The sequence below is a fragment of the Lupinus angustifolius genome, chromosome LG03 (genome assembly GCF_001865875.1).
Source record: "Lupinus angustifolius cultivar Tanjil chromosome LG03, LupAngTanjil_v1.0, whole genome shotgun sequence".
In the NCBI taxonomy this organism is placed as follows: domain Eukaryota; kingdom Viridiplantae; phylum Streptophyta; class Magnoliopsida; order Fabales; family Fabaceae; genus Lupinus; species Lupinus angustifolius.
In genome coordinates, this window is record NC_032011.1 from 10,239,425 (window position 1) to 10,258,136 (window position 18,712).

General features: G+C 31.9%; 2 protein-coding genes across 3 annotated transcripts; one reads left to right on the forward strand and one right to left on the reverse strand.

The window, feature by feature from the left end:
- LOC109343344 (photosynthetic NDH subunit of lumenal location 3, chloroplastic) lies at positions 2,519-4,191 on the forward strand. The gene is made up of 3 exons (XM_019581587.1): positions 2,519-2,854; positions 3,489-3,775; positions 4,005-4,191. The coding sequence occupies exons 1-3, from the start codon at positions 2,575-2,577 to the stop codon at positions 4,119-4,121; spliced, it is 684 nt and encodes a 227-aa protein (XP_019437132.1). The 5' UTR covers positions 2,519-2,574; the 3' UTR covers positions 4,122-4,191.
- LOC109343343 (kinesin-like protein KIN-14N) lies at positions 4,635-13,720 on the reverse strand. 2 transcript variants are annotated; one of them, XM_019581585.1, is made up of 17 exons: positions 13,396-13,720; positions 13,003-13,264; positions 12,623-12,767; positions 12,244-12,353; positions 12,012-12,131; positions 11,714-11,896; positions 10,687-10,896; positions 10,512-10,586; positions 10,293-10,439; positions 9,915-10,053; positions 9,695-9,804; positions 6,981-7,142; positions 6,658-6,875; positions 6,253-6,334; positions 6,036-6,140; positions 5,849-5,953; positions 4,635-5,078 (listed from the first exon to the last, which is right to left on the reverse strand). In XM_019581585.1, exons 2-17 carry the CDS (start codon positions 13,204-13,206, stop codon positions 4,893-4,895), a joined length of 2,301 nt encoding a protein of 766 aa, XP_019437130.1. In that variant the 5' UTR covers positions 13,207-13,264; positions 13,396-13,720; the 3' UTR covers positions 4,635-4,892. The 2 variants fall into 2 exon arrangements, with proteins under 2 accessions (XP_019437130.1, XP_019437131.1); XM_019581586.1 differs by having other exon boundaries at positions 13,003-13,255; positions 13,394-13,720.

The following is an 18,712-nucleotide window of genomic DNA, read 5'->3' on the forward strand; positions in this document are numbered from 1 at the left end:
TACCGAGAAAGGATGAATGAGTGAATTACAAATGAATCCATGTGTATACACACATTCCATCATTCAATTATAAAGAATTTATATGCAATATACTTTATGAGCGAGTGTTTATGAAGAGTAAAGATTTGATGTCTCAAATTTAGATTTATCATAGATCAATTGTGAAGCAAAATTAATAATAATAATAATAATAAATGTTAAAATTTTACTTGATAGGACATATTTTTATTATTGTGATACAAAATTTGAGTTATAATTTAGGATAATATATATTTTTTGTTTGAGAACAGGTAGAGTGTTGTTTAGAGATGGATCACATGTCATCATTCTTATCTCACTTTATATCTTTATTCAATTAGAAAATTTCATTTAATTAAAGAGAAAATCATAATAACATAAATTAATATTTTTATATTATTTTATGAAGTTTAATCGATTAGGAAGATCGAAAAATATTTTCTAGTGTAGGTGGATGTGAGATTTTGTACCATATACCCTATTCAAATATGATTGCCTTTTTGGATGATATACTTGTATAATAAAAACAATATTTGTGTTTAGTTTAAGATGGTTGAACATCCTAATAAAGTATAATTTTCTGGAAAATGTTATTTCTCTATATTAATTTATAATTTTGACTATTAAAAATGTTTGATTATTTTGAAACTACGTGTAAGAGATAAATACCATTTCATTCAACCCAAAACCAAATAACTTTCTCAATTATTTGATCTCTCTTTAAGGCCTGTTTGTTTTGTTTCTAAAGAAATGTGTTTATGCAGAAACACTTTTTTTAGAAGCTATAAATATGGCTTGCTGAATTCTGCTTTTTTGTAGCTTTTGCTATTTGTTAAGAGTGTTAGGTATAAGTGGTCTAGACACACTTAGAAGAGGTTGAATAGGTGTAGTGGTTATTAATTACCGCTTCTCACACCAAAACCCGGTTCTGAAAAACAACTCAGGTAATCGATTAATCAGTGAGCTTAATCGATTTAACACGTATCAGAAATAGAAAGATTGGTTTCTTGCACAGTTATTTACTGTCAAACAAGCAGAGATACAACATATATTTTTATGCACAATTAACAACGATATGACAAAGTAGTAGTATGCAAAATATTTAATACACGAATTAAAACAACTTGAATTATAAAAGACATGAACAGAAAACATCTTGTATAATAGCATTTTTATGATGGTTCGTTTGTGTGTCCAATTACAAACTACATTCATTCAGGCCTCCCTTCTGATCTGAGAGATTTCTCTTCACTATATTAAAACATTTGTATTGTTGCATACACCAATTCAATTACAAGACTCTAGAGGCTTCTTTCTTAAATTTCAAAAAACTCTAATGGTTTGACTATCCCTATCCCTATCGTCGAAGAAAACTTTTCTCGCGATCCAGTCCAGCCAAGATTTTTGCTCTAAATTCAAGAGCTCCAAGCCTTGGTGAAGATTCACTAAATCCCAATGGTGGTAAGACACCAAGAGATTACAAAAAATGTACAAAACAGTATAAAAAAAACAGTTTTACTAAGCATACTCACCAACAACCGCCATCTCCAAACCAGGAAACATAGTCAGTCACGTTCCCACGCCACCACTTGATATATTATGTGTAATACTTTTGATAAAGTGAGTGTTGTTGATGTTACTTTTCTTAGTGATTTTGAGGAAGATTGTGGAATTGGCGTGAAATGGTGGTATGGTGGTGGTGGTGGTTGTGGTGAGGTGATGATATGTTATGGAGGGAGGCGGCGGAGGTGGTACATGTGGTGGTGGTGGGATGAGAATAGTATGGCAAAGGTATTTTGTGGTGGTCACTTAAGAAGGGGTAGGTTGAGGCTGGATAAAGTCACGTAGGGTTGGGTAAGACAACATTGGTTTTGTTAATGAGAGTCATTAGAAAATTTGTTAAAAAAATCAATAAAATGAAAGTTTAAATGGATTTTCACATTTCTCTTCTTTTTACTACCTTAACCAAGCCCTGGTTAACATTCTCCATAAAAAATCAACTGTTTAATTAGCTGAATATGAATATAAGTTCCTGATTCAAATAAAAATAAATGCACAATCTATTAACAAAACATTGGTCTATGAGGGTAAGGTTTCGCTACATGACGATTAAAAGGTCAAGAGTTTATTTCCTGAAAGTGACACTTATTGAGAGAGGCAACCAGGACTGTGAAAGAGAGTAACTTCTTACCCAAAAAGTGAGGGGATATTATTCCTAGTATAAAAAAAAAATGTACAATCTCTCATCCCATTAAAAGGCTTCCCTGTGGAAAAGAAAAAAAACAACACAATTAGGCAATGGAACTTCATTTGTTATAATTGTGTTCATTTTCAAGGTGGGCTAAAGTACCACAAAGATGGAAAACTTGGCCCACACTAACATCTCATAAAACATTCTAGGAAGCCCATAGATTTCAAACAAAATTACAAAAACATCCTTAATATGGATATCCTTCTAGTGGCCATCATTGGATAACACTTCCCAATACATAAATTCATGATCCAAACTTCCATGAACTATCTTTCACAATTCTAACTCATTTGAGTTCATTCATCATGGCTCCTCTAACAAACTTGCATGGAATCACCAAAACCTTAGGTCCCATAACATGTCTTCCAAATGCATACAAAACCCATAAGAGAGGACACATAGTTGGATTTATGGGAAGTAGCAAAACACATGAAATATCAGAGTGTTCAATTCAGACTACAAGAAGAGCAACAATAGGACTTGCCTCTATAGTTCTTACAGGACAATTCAATGAAAATATTTCACTAGCTGGAGATAATGGATTCTGGTATGATGAACCTTTGCCACAACCAACTGCTACTAATAGTAAGCTTTCTTGTAACTAATTTGACCAGCACAAACAATATCAAAACTTGCTTACATACATTATACATCAAGAGAGCACGAATACAACATGAGACACATATACGATACGAAAAAAGAAAGATATAAAATATGATTAGGAGTATCCATAAGTATTTAATATAGATGTGTGTGATATTGACATGATAGAACATATGACTATTTTGGTAATGTATATGACTCCTTGTTATGAGTACAATGACAACCAAGCCTAAGTTTAGTTAGGTGAACATAGATCATCTCTAGTACTAGAAAGATGAATTTTTATTTACCCTTTTATATTCAGTGCAAAAATGATACTTCATTGTAATTAAAATGATAATAATGTTATAGCAAGTTAAGTTTCCTTTTATTTTTGAAGCACTTACATCTTGAAAACTTATAATCAATTATATGGATTGTAAATTATTTTTTCGTGCATGCATACATTCATAATGTTTGCTGACACAGCAAATAAATTAAACTGGCTTTCAATGTTGTCATATTTGATTAATATTTCAATGGTCACTAGGACAATTATGATTTGTATTAATATCTTTATCTTTTAATGTGACATTTTTTCATTGTATTATAATTAAGCCTACTTTTATTTTATTAGAGATTGCAAATGAGAAAACGGGTACTCGTTCATTTATTAAGAAGGGAATGTACATGGCAAACATTGGAGTTAAAGGAAGTGCATATAGGATTAAGAAATATGCATTTGATCTTCTAGCAATGGCAGATTTGGTTGCAGAAGACACACTCAACTATGTAAGGAGGTACCTAAGACTCAAGTCTACTTTCATGTACTTTGATTTTGACAAGGTTATCTCTGCAATTCCATTGGATGATAAGCAACAACTAACTGAGATGGCTAACAAATTGTTTGACAATCTTGAAAAGGTAAATTCTTTTTCACATAAAAACATCTTCTTTTTCAAAAAGTGTGTCATCACTTGTGATTAATTAGAAAAATACTTAATTATTAAATTTTTAACTTCAATATATTTTTTTAACCAATCACAAGTGTAAGTGACACATGAAATGATACACTTTTTATGACAGAAGATATGAACTCATCATAAGCAGCTTTTGGGTCAACATATTGAAGCTTTTTTTAATGTGTGGACAGCTTGAAGAAGCTGCAACTAAGAAAAATTTCCCAGAAGCAAGATCATGCTATCATGACACTGAAGTTATGCTCAGAGAGGTTATGAACCGGATGGATTTATTGTATAAAACAATTTGACATGATTTTAATCAAGTTTGTTACTAGAAGCAATTTTTGATTTACTCTGTTAATAACAAGTTATGAAGCATCATTACTTCAAAATGGTTATTATAGTATTTCAAATTGCATCACGTAATGTGGTCGTAATATTGCGGTTGTGGTGACAACCGCAATTATATTATACCACAATTGTGATGTGATACCAAATCATAATAATGCGACCACAACGGACTGTAACGCAACCACAATGGACTACGTTTGAGCCACATCAGGCCAACATACAACCGCATCGGGCTGCATCAGATCACAACGATATCAAAAAATATTTGTTTACTCAAAATAATCCACACCGTAACGGCCGTAATTCGTATCGCAACAGCTGCAATGACAACGATCACAGTAATCACAATCGCGACCACAATTACAACGGCAATTTAAAACAACGTGTTAATTTAATCTTTGTACAAGTCCATAGTGTTTTAAAATATAAATCAACATACACAAGTTAAAACAAAAATTCACAAGTCTCTATGGCCTTCAAGAGAAGGATATCAACTGATGATAGAAAAAAGGAAATGGTATAAATATCTGGTGTTCATCAGAATTGCAAATGAAACATTAGAATGTAAGGTTTCTCAACTAAATGCATACTTAGTAATTTCATCCCTATACAAGCTATATGCATGATGTTAAAATTGAAGTTATTTTTTCTTTGTTGAAGCAATCACAAAGACCGGAACCTTGATAGACACAAATCTGTTAAATAATATATTCATCACTATCTAGAGATTAGAAGTAGCTCAAGCGAGACGGCGACTCTGTGGAACGTCCATATGTGTTGCGCCGCGGTGTCCCAATCTCACAAGCATTGACTCTTGATGCAAACCGGAGTGAGCACAGCGACTCGCCAACTGAAGATTGATCAGGAGAGATGTTCACAAACATTAATGTCTTTGAGTCCCCACCTAGACAAGGCTGTTCAACATTGTATTGAAGAAGTTATTGGATCATCTAATGATTAAAAGCTTGCAAGAAAAATATCATCAATATTGTAACTCACCAAAATAATTCCCCTATAAACTAATAATATGCACTGTTTGGCCAGTTCTAGCATTCATGTTGGTAAAATACAAATTTTTTTCTTCACTTGACCCATAGTTAGAGGGGTCACAAAGTCTAATATGCTTCATTGCAATTTAAGCTGTGTAACAATCAACTGATTGCCTTTCTAATATCCTACTGCATTAATTATCTTTGATCTCAATCTTTGTAATATAATTTAATTTGTGATATAAATCATGAAACACAATTCTCTCATTTTGGTAGAGAACCGAGAATTGGTTCTCTCGTACCAAATTGTGATTCTTTTGTGAACTGGTTCTCTTTAATGAACGAACTGGATTTTTACCTACAGTTTAAATAAAAGAAAAGAAGAATAGTTGGTAACGTTACAACAAATAAGAAAGAATGTTATCCTTGGGCATTGAAACAAAAGTTGATTCAAACCTACAAGAAACGACCGTGCAGAGAGCTATAGAAACCATATTGAATATACGCCTAACATACCGAATTACCTATATTTGACAGCGTAACGTACCGCATATGTACCCGCACTCGTACCAAAGAAAACCACATATCAGGTAACTATGATATAAATTGCGTATAAACGACAACCCAGGGAAAGTAATAAGGAACAATGTTTATCATAGAAAGCCCTTCATATGCATTCAGTAGAATATAGGTACCTGAAGTAGATATGTAAGCTTTGAGTTCCTGAATGGCACATGATCATCCTTCTTGGCCAAGGCAAATATGACATCACTTAATGATGAGAGACTTTTATTGATTGCCTGATTAAAAATGAAAGAAAAGTTCCGAAAATAAGCAGAAGTATATGAATTATGAAATAGAAAACATCAGAACTTTACATACTTGAGTTTCTTTCAATCGGTCACCGGTTGAACCACTCTTTGAAAGACGTTCACTCCCAGCAAGATCGATTAAATTCAAAATACCTTGTACTTGTTGATCAGTGCTCTAGAAAAATGATGAGATAGCACCAATTTGAAGCATGTCAGAATTTGTATGGAAGATTGATACAGGAATTTGAAACATGGTTCAAATTATTATCAGAGTACAAACACCATACCTCATTTACGCCATATATTCGAAGAGTGAATACAAAATGACTTCTTGAAGATTGTTCATTCATCTGAGTTTTTCCTACAGATCTAAAAGGAAATGAATAAAAAAATACAGTTAGATTTAACGTCCAAAAATAAAGTATTTTAGCTTCAAGGAGTAAATAAATGAAAATATTTTACATATTAAAATTATGTCAAATCTTATTTTTCCAAAATCAGTAGCATGTTTCTCTTGATCCCATACAAAGTGATTCAAAACATTCCCTAAATACATTAGGAAGTGTAACTATATATTGTAGCCACGAAATCACAAGTTCGGTCATTATGTTTTACTGATGTAATAAGAGTTACAAGACAAAGCTACATAATAAACACTAGAAGACTATAAAGGAGCCTTATGAACTAATTACCTGCTGTTTTCGGCTTGACTTAGAAGAAATGCAACCTCTTTTACACTCTGAACATCCACTACCGTAAGATCAGTGACATGTGTGTTTCCACTTGCATCATGTTTGATTGCATATTGTTTTCCAGGAGTACCATTTTCCTGTCGCGTTGCATCAGATGGTGATCGATTTGTAGATAGCAGATCGCGAATAGTCTCATTGTATATTTCCAACATTGAGACCTGTAAATATTTGTGAAGGCAAATCCATCTTAGGCCTCATCCTATTAAAGAATGTATAAACATGGCAATGATGTGTGAAATTAAGAAGAAAATACTCTATCTCACCTGCATTTCATATTTCCAGCCTTGAGGTTGTTGAGACTGTCTTGTTTGAAATATTTGTTCTAGTGAGCGCGGTATTAAGCCCTTCTCCTCGGGATGTCCAGGCCTGCCCATCATTGTATAGGTTTTCCCTGATCCTGTCTGACCATAGGCAAAAATGCAAACCTGGAAAAGAAAATGTCCATCATATTTCAAAGAATTTGTGGTGCTAAACATGCATGCATAGAAATTATAAACATGGAGTTTACGAGTTACTAGGAGAGTAGGAATTGCACATTTGCTTACAGCTGTGTATATAATAGAATATGAAATGCTATATAGAAACCTGCCTATGTATGTTTAATGTTATACATAGTCGGTCTTAAGCCAAAGGTGAAAGTTGTGTTAGGCAGTTGAAGCTAACATAGAATTTTGTCGAGTCTCTATGATATAGATCAACAATGTAATCATATTAACGTTATGTTGTTATCTGGAAATAACACTTTGTGTCGCCCGAGCACAATGCCAATTGAGCAAGACTCGTTGCATTGCTGAATAAATGCTGTGAGAAATAAGCAAGGATCATGATATGCTCTCAACACAGAGTGGGTTGATATGTTCTCAAATCGATTTTTTTCTCATAAGGAAATTAGAAAGTTTTGCTTGGACTGCAAAGTCATACCTATATAGAGAGCTTAATAACCAAACAAAGAGTTTTGGTTATGGATGTGAAGTTTAAGAGTAGATTGGAGAGAAAAAGCCAAGATAGAGTCTCAAGAAGCAAGGGGTGGAAATTGAAGGGCGGGGAATGAAGGAGCTTCCAAGTTCCAACAAAAGGTGTTGGAGGAAGGATTTTGCGAGACATGAGGAAGTGTTAATGATACGTGGGATAACATGGCCATAGAACTTAGGAATATAGCAAATGAGACACTGGCTTAATCTTGAGGCTTTGAACCAAAGAGTAAAGAATCATTATGGTAGGACAAAAGCATACAAGACAAAGTTAAGGGGGAAATGAATATTACAAAGCATGATCATTGTGCAAAACTAGTAAAAGTTGGAAAAAAGTACAAGCCAACTAAGTAAGACGCCAAGAAAGCGGTGAGCGAAATGAGAGATAATGCATATGATGAATTATGCAAATCGCTAGGTAGCAAGGGAGGGGAAACAAGGTCCATAGGCTTGCAAAGGATATGGAAAAAAGACAAGAGACTTGAACAAAATAAAAAGCATTGAAGATGAAGATGAAGATGAAGATGAAAAAGTTTTGATGAATGACACATATTAAGGAAAGATGGAAGAATTATTTTCTCCAACATTCAATGATGGTCATGACTCTATGAATTCTAATAGCCTAAACACTAAAGAGGATGATCAAAATTATACATTTTATCATAGAACTTGAGAGTTGGAGATGAAAGAAACTTTGAAAATGATAAAGAATGACAAAGTGGTTGGATCAAATAATATAACTATTGTAAATGAAGAATGACAATGGAGATATACCTATGTTAAATGGATGTATGAGAATCACTTTAATCCATATTTATTATAAAAACAATAGAGATATACAAAGATGTGTAAATTATAAGGGGATTAAGTTCATAAGTCATACTATAAAACTATAGGAGAATAATTGAGTGGAGGTTGAGACTAGAGATATGCATTACTGTAAATTATAAGGGGATTAAGTTCTTAAGTCATGCATTTCATAAGTCATACTTGCTATAGTGATTACTGGAGAGATACCAAATGGGCTTACACAAGATTTTTACCGATTTTGAGAACACTTATGATAATGTGCCTGAAGAGGTATTATGGAAAGCTCTAGAGAAGAAAGGGGTTCAGATTTCCTACATTCGAGCAATCAAGGTTATGTATGGTAGGGTCAAGGCCGGTGTAAGAGCATTGATCTTGGATTGATCCTCTACATGTTTACATTGGTTTTGGATTGCTTACTGAGCATATTTAAGAGTTGATGCATAATGCATGCTTTTTGTGGATGATATTATCCTAGTTGGAGAATCGAGATATGAATTGAATGATAAACTAAAAATATGGAGACAATCTTTATAAACACAAGATCAATATATAAAGTACAAGTTTAGTAAGAGGCTGGCAAACCCCGTTGTAAAGGTAAAGATTGACGATCATATCACTTGATTAAGTATCTTAGGTCAATCAGATGCATTAAGGAAAGATATGTGTCATATGTCATGTTTGATAGAAAGATATTACCTAAGTTTAATGAGAAATTTTAGCGCACACCTATGGGACCCACAAATCCACAATGTTATATGAGACTGGACATTTTGCATTAAAATGTCAACAAGAGAATAAACTAAATGTAGCAAAGATAAGAATATTGTGTTGGATGAATAGACACACTAGATAAGATAGGATTATGAATGAATGCATTAAAGAGAAATTTGGGTAGCTCTTATATATAAAAAGATGGTAAAATCTGTTTTAGGTGGTATGTACATATGAGGAAGAGACTGCTAGAAGTCCTAATAAGGAGAGTTGATCAAATGAAGGTTAGTCTAATTTCTAGAGGCAGAATGGGGAGAAGAAAAATCATAGGCGGAACAACTAGGAAAGATTTAATTCAATGCTTTGTCAATGGATATTTAATGTGGAGTATTATGACATTGTTCAATCCACGTAATTAATATCACAGTGTGAAGACTTGATTGTTGTTGAAATGATATATAGGGATAAAAGAACTTAGAAATTACCTTATAACCATCAAGAGCACTCTGCACAAGCTGTGAAATTTCTATGAAAACGTCTTCTTGTGATGCATCAGGCACAAAAACTTTATCAAATTTAAAAGCATGCTTTTGGCCTAAGAAAAGAATAGCAACACAAGTTGCAAAATAATTAAATCATAAACTAACATAAGCATACATCAAGAAGGAAAAGGAACAACTTCACTGGCAAAATCATGAGATATACCATTTTGGGTCAAGTCAATGCCTCTTCCAGCAGCTTCCATTGATGTGGGATAAGATATAAGCTTGCCATCTGTGTTACAAACTTCATCAGGTAATAAAGGTCGCACTCTACAGAACACGCGGATGTTCCCTTTTAGCTCCTGTTAAAATATAAGCTAATAAGGTCTTTTATTAATACTATAATCTGAATCCACAACATGCTGATGTGTTTAAGTTTTGTAAGCCACCAAAACCGTTCCGCAACTGCAATTAAAGACGCATCAGCTGCATTTAACCGAAATTGACCATAACGTCAAAGTTTTGGGAGTTTCCAAAACAATGACCACAACTGCTATTTAAAACCTTGATTGCTATCAACAAATTTGGCTCAGAGAATTACCAAAATGGTATTATGTAATTCTTTCCGCAGCTTCTCCCCTTCTAAAACTTTATATTCTGCATCTGCTAAACGTCTTTCTAACACTTTAACAAACTTTTGTTGTCCTTCAAATTCTGCCTTAGTCTCAAACGCAGATATATCAGAAACCTGGTAATGAACAACAACATCTTATCATAAGCCCGAGAAACTTTATTTTCTTTTAAAGCTATGCCTCACTACCTCTAATTTCTTCTCTGCAGTTGCAATCTGGTCTTGTAATGCCTTTATCTGGTTATCTTGCAATGTACACTTTGCCTGTGCAGGAAATTCATATTCCATAACCTCGTGTTTAACATAATAACATAAGGATGTGATGTTTAACACAAAGAAACATGATACAAACTAATTAACCAACCTCCAATTCATTTGTTATTGTGGTCAAGTTGTCCATCTCAGAGCTGGACTTTTCTGTAGAATCTTTAAATTTCGCTAATTCGGAAGTTAAAGTTTGTACTTGAGATATTTGGTGAGCCCGATCGTCTCTCACTTGTTGCAATTCTATTCTAAGAGATGCAGCTTCACTAGTCAAAGCATCCTTCAGTTTTGTGGCTTCTTCTTGCGAAGCCTGTAAAAGAACGAATGAAACTGTAAGATATCAGTTGCAAGTTAAGTAAAACTGATTTTTGTAGAGAAGTATCTGAAGGAATGAGAATTCGTGTCACTCGGGGCCTTCACTACACTACCCCCATGATATTGAAATTTAATCATGATGATTCCAGCTATGTCGTAATGAGCGAAATGGCTACCAGGGAAAGATATTTCTCTGTAACTCTTTATCATTGAAAGGTTATCATTACAAGGATCATGGCTATTTGTTTAGTGAAAAACATTTTTTAAGAATTTACTTCAACCGCATAACACAGATTCTAAACCAAACAAAAATGTGCACTTGTTATCCTTAAGAGTTCAATCAAAAAGCATCTTTAAGTAAAACACCCCAAGGTTGAGATTGTGCACCATAAGATCTACCTTGGCACACAATAGTAACACTCACTAACACCAGTAAGAAAAGAAAACACAGGGACAACGTGAAGAGATTATGTACATAGTTTAAGAAATTATTAAATGATTTAAAATTTAATACATTTTGACTAAAATAGTCTCATTTAATCCACCTTGGAAACTGAATTAAAAAGCAATGAAGAAATACGGGGTGAGAAAAGAGGAGTAATAAATAAGAGCATAGTTGTAAAATGAAATATAAATGTATATGGAGTTTCCAAAACATCAAAAGATTTGGAATAACATGAGAAAGCTAAAACATAAAAAAATATAGAACGAAAGGAGTATCTGCTAAGATTCAAATTATTTCTTTTTACCAGTAAATCGGTAATCTACTTGCATTCTGTAATGAAACAGTTCATACATCAAACAAAACTCACCATAGACAAAGTAAGCTGGCCCTTTAGCATGGTGAGGCTTTCCACTACAGTAGCCTTCTCTTTCTCTACGCGCTTTAGTTCATCTTCAACCGAAGAAAGCTCTGAATGAAGTTTTCCATTGTACTTCTGTAATCCTGATATGTAATCTTGTAATTGCTTATACATGTCATTGAGTGATGATATCTGCACAAATACATTGATGTATACATTTAGTTACACATATAATACCTGACATGAATAATAGAACAAATAATAAGTATGAAGAACTTGTTCAATTTGGTTTGTACTATTATTTTACCTTCTCATTTGCACTTTGGAGCTCTCTCTGAGCTCTCACAAGGTCCTCCTCTAGTGTAGACTGTGACCTCTCGAAGTTAAGCCGAGCCTCTCTCTCCTTGACAAGAGCATCCATTGCTGCCTTATGTTATCAATGATAATAAGAAGTATAAATTTATTACTAACTTTACCCTTGCATTTTGCATATAAAAAACTCACTCTTGAAATAACACTGACTTGCAAATCCCACTTACTGTTTTATCTGTTTCTTCCTTTATCAATTTCTCTTGCAAAGAAGTGCAATTCCTTCTCATTTCAACAATAATGGAATTTAGTTCTTCTTCCTTGATTTTGAGCAGTAACTCTGTAATTAAATGAATCTAACCACATTAATGAAAAACATGATGGTGGATATTTTTCAAAGAAGAAAGGGAAAACCAACAAGGCATTGGTTTAGTGGTGTAAGACCCTACTAGATTCCCAGGATGACCAAAAGGTCAAGGATTCGTGTGAGTAATACTTGGTGGGAGCCACGAACCCCGGAAAGGATTAGTTCCTTAGCCATAAGGTGAAGGAATACCCTTGTTAGTACCCAAAAAAGAAGAACGAGAAAAGATTAAAAATAATATTTACCTATTTCCATGCATTTTTGCTGGGATAATTGTAGTGAGTTCTTTAACCTTTCTTGCTCTAGTGAGTAGCTTAATTCAAGGTCTTGGAACCATCTTATGCAGATCTTAAGCCTTTTTATATAATCCATCATATTTTCACATCTTTCCTAAAAATACAAAATCTGATGTTAATATATGGTAAATTGGTAATAAAGGTAAAGCAATATTTCAAGTACTAAAATGTTCCATGTAAATCAACTGAGGCCAAAAGCCATCAACCATATATGATATACCCATAAAACTAAGCACTCCCTTTGATCCTAAACACAAACAGCTAAAAAACAAAGATGAAATATGTGAAATATAAACTCAATGACCATAAAGTTACAAACTTTAACTAACCTTATAATTAAATCTGTCTTTCCTTTTGGATTTCTCATTCATCAAGGCTTCCACATCCTCTCTTGTGAACTCTATAATTCCACCATAATCTGACCCAGCATTACTAGGTGTTGCACTACTTGGTACAAGATCATGACCACCATTTATAACTGAAAAACTTGGCCCTGTTCTTCCATTGATGGGAGTAATTGGAGTTCCCACCATTTTAATTTTCTGCTGCAACTTTTTGGTCTTCGTCTAAGTGGGGCTCATCTTCTACAAACTTGTGAAAACACAACAAAAAAATCATATTTTGAAGCATTATGTTTCATACACTGAAGAAATGAAAACACCCCATGAGTGGAAATGAGGTGAAATTGAAAACAAATCATGGGAAATGAGAAAAGATAATACCTTTGAATTTAGAACCTTAAAGGGTTGTTGGAAAGCCCGTAGTTCTAGTTCATAGTGAAATCATTTTGAAGCTCACCAACAAGAGAGAGAGAGAGAGAGAGATGTGGTGGTGTGAATTGCTTTGAAAGCTAACAAGATGTGAAAGCCATTGCTTTAGGAAGAAGAGATTGAATTGATTTGATGATGATCCACACACACACACAGAAAAACACAAAGAATGAAAAAAGAGAGAGAGGTGAATGATGAATAGTTATTATGATAGGAAAAAGTTGAAAATGGAAAAGGGTGAAGTGTTTTATGTTCCTTGAGTATTGGTCACTGAAATGGACTTGTTCCAATAAGATTATGAATAGAGATGTGATATCCGATCGGTCAATGTTATTAACTAATGATAATCAAGTAAAACACAACTATAATCAATGTATTAAATTTTTTAATGAATATTAAATATTTTTTCGGAACAGTGACAGGATCTAAGTCTAAGATAGTAAATCTATTCTAAGATTATAGATAGGGATGTGTTTTTTTTACTATCAAAAGTATATTTCACCTTGATAAATAATTAATCACTTTCAAGACACATGATTATTACTTTCAACAAATGACATTCATAGAAATTAAACTTTTAGTCATATTGTGAGTCTAACAAGGTTTTATAGAATTAGACTAATACTTTGTTGTTAGTTTGTATTGTGTTTTTTTAGTTTTTCGTAGGTTTTCTCACATTTGAGGCAATGTCCGAGTCGGGAACATCTACATGTACGTGGGGCTAACTTTCTCAGCGGACATTTTTTCCATCCACAAGACTCGAACCAAGATTTTACTTAAGGAGAATCAAACATGTATTACTTGAATCAATTGTTGTGTTTGACACTATTTAATGTTTTTACTGCCGTTCATTGTTTTCAACTTCTAAATTCAGATGTGGCAATCACGTTGTGTCAGATTCCTTCTCTCATGCAATTCATTGATTACTGCATCATGTTTTGTTTTATATATAGTAATATAAATAGATATTAAAATAAATATTAAGTAAAATATGAAATTAAGGCGAATTTTAATATTTTTTATGATAAGTGAGATTAACCATTCAAAAGCAATAGTAAAATTAAGTATATCTTTGGAGTGTAGTCAAGTACAGAACAGATCAGTACTTTCATAATTGCAACACTGGATAAAGTCAGTTTTTAAGTTCTACGATTTAAAAATTCAAAATAAAATCTTTTTAAATAAATTAATTCAAATAACAAACAACACAGCCAAATCCAAACTTATTCTAATTTTTTTTTACTATATCAAATGTATGTTCTATTTTATACGTAAGAAATTAATTTATTTTGAGGTTCACGATTGCTCTTAATAAATATTGTTTATAAAAATCGAATATTTGACATTTTATAAATATAGTAGAATCTTACACCATTAGATCATCGCTTTATTAGTTTATTATAACATTATGCCCTTTTATGACTATGATTTATGATGAAGAAATTACACTACAAATATATAGATATTAAATTATTTTATAGATTTATTAATTGATTATAATAGTTTTAATCATTTATCATATTTAATAATGTAGATTAATAAATTTGAAAGATAAATGTAATTGGGATGAATTATCAAATTTGGTCCTAAAAATAAACTTATATGGTGGTTAGTTTTTTCAAAAGTTGATTAATAGAATTTTTTAGTACTATCAAAAATGTATCATCTTACTCTTTTTAGGTAAGAAATTTTTTTTCTAGGATTTGTGGTTGTGGTTCCTAACATAACATTGATTAACCTTTTGATTATCTTAGAGATGTCAGGGTCTTATACCACTAAAAAAACATAACATTGTTAGTTGATTAATAGAATTTGCTAAAATACATTATGCCCTCTTGATATTTCAATATTTATTTTGGCATGATTATATTTATTTATTTTTGCCTTTAAGACTTATATTTATTTATATCAATATGTAGACTAATAGTAGTGTTTCGATAAAGGTTTCGCATAATTTGACCATGAATTAAGAGTAATGGGAACGACATAGAAAATAGTGCAAAAAAAAATTTCAAAATCAAATGTTGGAAAATGCAGCATGTTTATAAGTATAAACAGGATCATATCAAAATTAATATTGAAAACATAGTCTAACTTGTATGTAGACTTACATAACATAACGGTCATTTACCTGGAAATAATAAATGATTGTGTAACGCACGATATTTTCACTTAATGAAATATTTGAAGGGTAACAATAGATAGTCTAACATTCATAAATAGAAAGATTATTTCTAGTAAGCAGTAACTTTTCCGTTGGGTTAACTTCACCCCTCTTTAACCATTTTCCTGAAAATATTGATGGTAAAATTAGTTGGATCCAAAATTTAAGTTTATCCTCACATCTAAAGGAATATAGAACAAGAAAGGTACAAATATAATATAGGAATAAATTAATTAGCATTATTCCTCCCACTACTGTACCAAGATCCAACATAACTTCCTCCAAATCTAATCTTTGACAACAAATAATATAATATTTTCTGTTGCTTCAGATGAGAGTTAAGAATTTTCCCTTTCATTTCCTAGAAAAGTTAATCACACTACTTTCTCTTCCAAGTTCCAACTTAGCATATTTGAAACAGTGAAAGCACTTACCATACCATCTACATGATACAATTATTTGGTATTATGTTGCACTCACTGTACTTTGTAAGTGATTTCTTAGGTACCGAAGAGTTTAGTATTAGAATGTAAAGTAGGGGGAGTTTGATAATTTATTATTACTTTTTATTTAAAATCTTAACTCTTTCAAATTTTTTAGAGCATGTATATCATTATTTATATTTAATATTGGACCCTCTAATACTAGTAAGGATGAAGTTTCCTTTTCCTATGACCCTCTTTTTAGAGGTTTCTTCCTCAACTATGCTTATAGAATTGACTTATCATCAACTATATGCACCAGAAAAAGAGTGTCCTATCCTTGTTGCATTACTACTCTAATAGTGTACATCATTTTCCATGTTAGTAGAATAAAGCTCAAAATTGTTTTATGTCACAATCTCACTCTATATGTTCGGATCTTGCCCTTAGTACTTGGGCAGCAATATAGTGTCGGCAAAAGTTCCAAAGTGTAAAATCATACACTCGACCATAACTTTAATTTTTGAAAAATGGGATCCTTCAATATTTTTCTAATCTTTGAGATGAAGGTAACTAATGTCGATCTTAAATACCAAATTAATGTTTTACTCTTGTAATAAATCAAAAATTATGCTGGTCTAATATTGTATGATCTTGCTGAATCTTATGATGATCAAAATGTCAAGAGTTTGATTCATGTGAGTGATACTTATTGGAATAGACAATCACACACTCCAAAATGGATTAGTTTATTACTCATAAGGTTGAAATAATATCATTGGTAATATAAACAAAAAAAATAAAAAATTATAATAATAAGAAGCAGACAAAGTAATTTCCCTTGCTAGATTATTAAGCATTGGAGTGCTTGTTGCTTATGTATATATAAAGGTTCATCTCACAAAGATAACTACCAAGTCTCCCTTATGATGCATAAACAAATATAAGTTAGATTGTGATAAATGATTATTGCTAATATAGGCTGTTTGGTAAGTCTTGAATATTATAGATAAATAACAATTCCAAATTAACATTGCAATTATCATATGGGTGTATTATACAAAGCTAGTTGGTTAAAGAATTACTAAATGTAACAAAGGGGTTCCTTTCAATTTGTTGAATTTTAAATGCTAGTGTTATTTTCTTGATATGGCTACATGGCTTCCACATGATATAATAAATTATGGTTATTTATTTAGCTTCTCGAGTTCTGGTTAGTTTAACAACTCCAAGAGTATGAAACAACGTGAGTTGACTAATTAAATCTGGTCGAGAACAAAAAAATTTGTTCCATTTGCATTTTAGGCCTGCAAACATGTGCAGCTTAATGACTTCTCTAGGTGTCATAAATGGACAATTATTCTCGAATTGACCACAAGTGTTGGAAGCATTTCAACAGGATTTTGGCAATTGTCAATTTGTTTTTTGAATTATTTTTCAAAAGTCAATAATAATTAAATATAAATAATGAATAATACAATAATAATATATAAAAGTACATTGTTAATATTTTCTATAATCGTTTTAAAAATAGTGATAACCAATCATTCAGCCCTCACATACTTTTCTTTCATCACCTTAACCCAAAAAACTTGATTGTCATTTATGAAATAAGTTTTCATAAGGCAAGTATTAGTTAAGGATGACATAAATACTCTACACGTAGGTACCCATAAAAATTCATGTAATGAGTACATGTAAAAATAACTTATAGGTGAGAACACGTATCATAATACTTGTTGAACCAGTACCAACATATTTATAAAAAAAAACTTGTTGAACCGGTACCAACATATTTATAAAAAAAAATTAATTACATATTATATATTTTTATTATTATTTTAAGATTATATTTTGTGTACTTTATTATTATTTTATAATAAATTTTAGTAAAATAATTATAAAATTATCATATAATATCATATCATTCAAATAATAATTATTTTTATATTGATTATTATAAAATATATACCTAAAATTAAAAACATATTGTATTCACGTGAATACATACTACTCACACAGATACTTGCAATAATACATGTATAAATACGGATAAACACTACATGTGTTCATCCAACTGTTGCCATCCCTAACTCGTAAGTACTACTTATTGTACATGTGACCTTAATGGAGTTTCTTCCCATATGTGACATTAAAATCATGTATGTGCCAATGTGCTATCCCCTCCTCCCGAAAAACAGGTATGTAACTTAAGGTTAAGAATGACATTTTTTTTCCAATCGTGACCTTAGATCACGTACGTATTGTAACGTCATGTCAAAATAATACAACAAAAACATGAATCATGAGCTCTAAACCAATAATATCATACAAAATAGAACATTTTTGTTGTAAGAAAAATTAACAATAAGCAAAGAATTATGTTGAGTAGTTGCTCTCATGTAGGAGAGCTTGTTTACCAATCTTCTACACAACTTGCTTGCCAAGTTTTTTACTTTTAAAACTTTCAAGGCTTGATCTCCAAGGTTCTTCTATAAACCATTTGCCTATAAAAGGCAACATCATGGGAAGCATACACGCATCACATGAGCCCATAATTCTACATGATTTAGTAAATATTTTGATGAGAATTATTGTTTTATTTGAGAAAGTATTTGTTAGAGAAAAATATTATTATTTGTCCTTATTACTATAAGAGGATTTGTTGCATTCTTATTTTTTA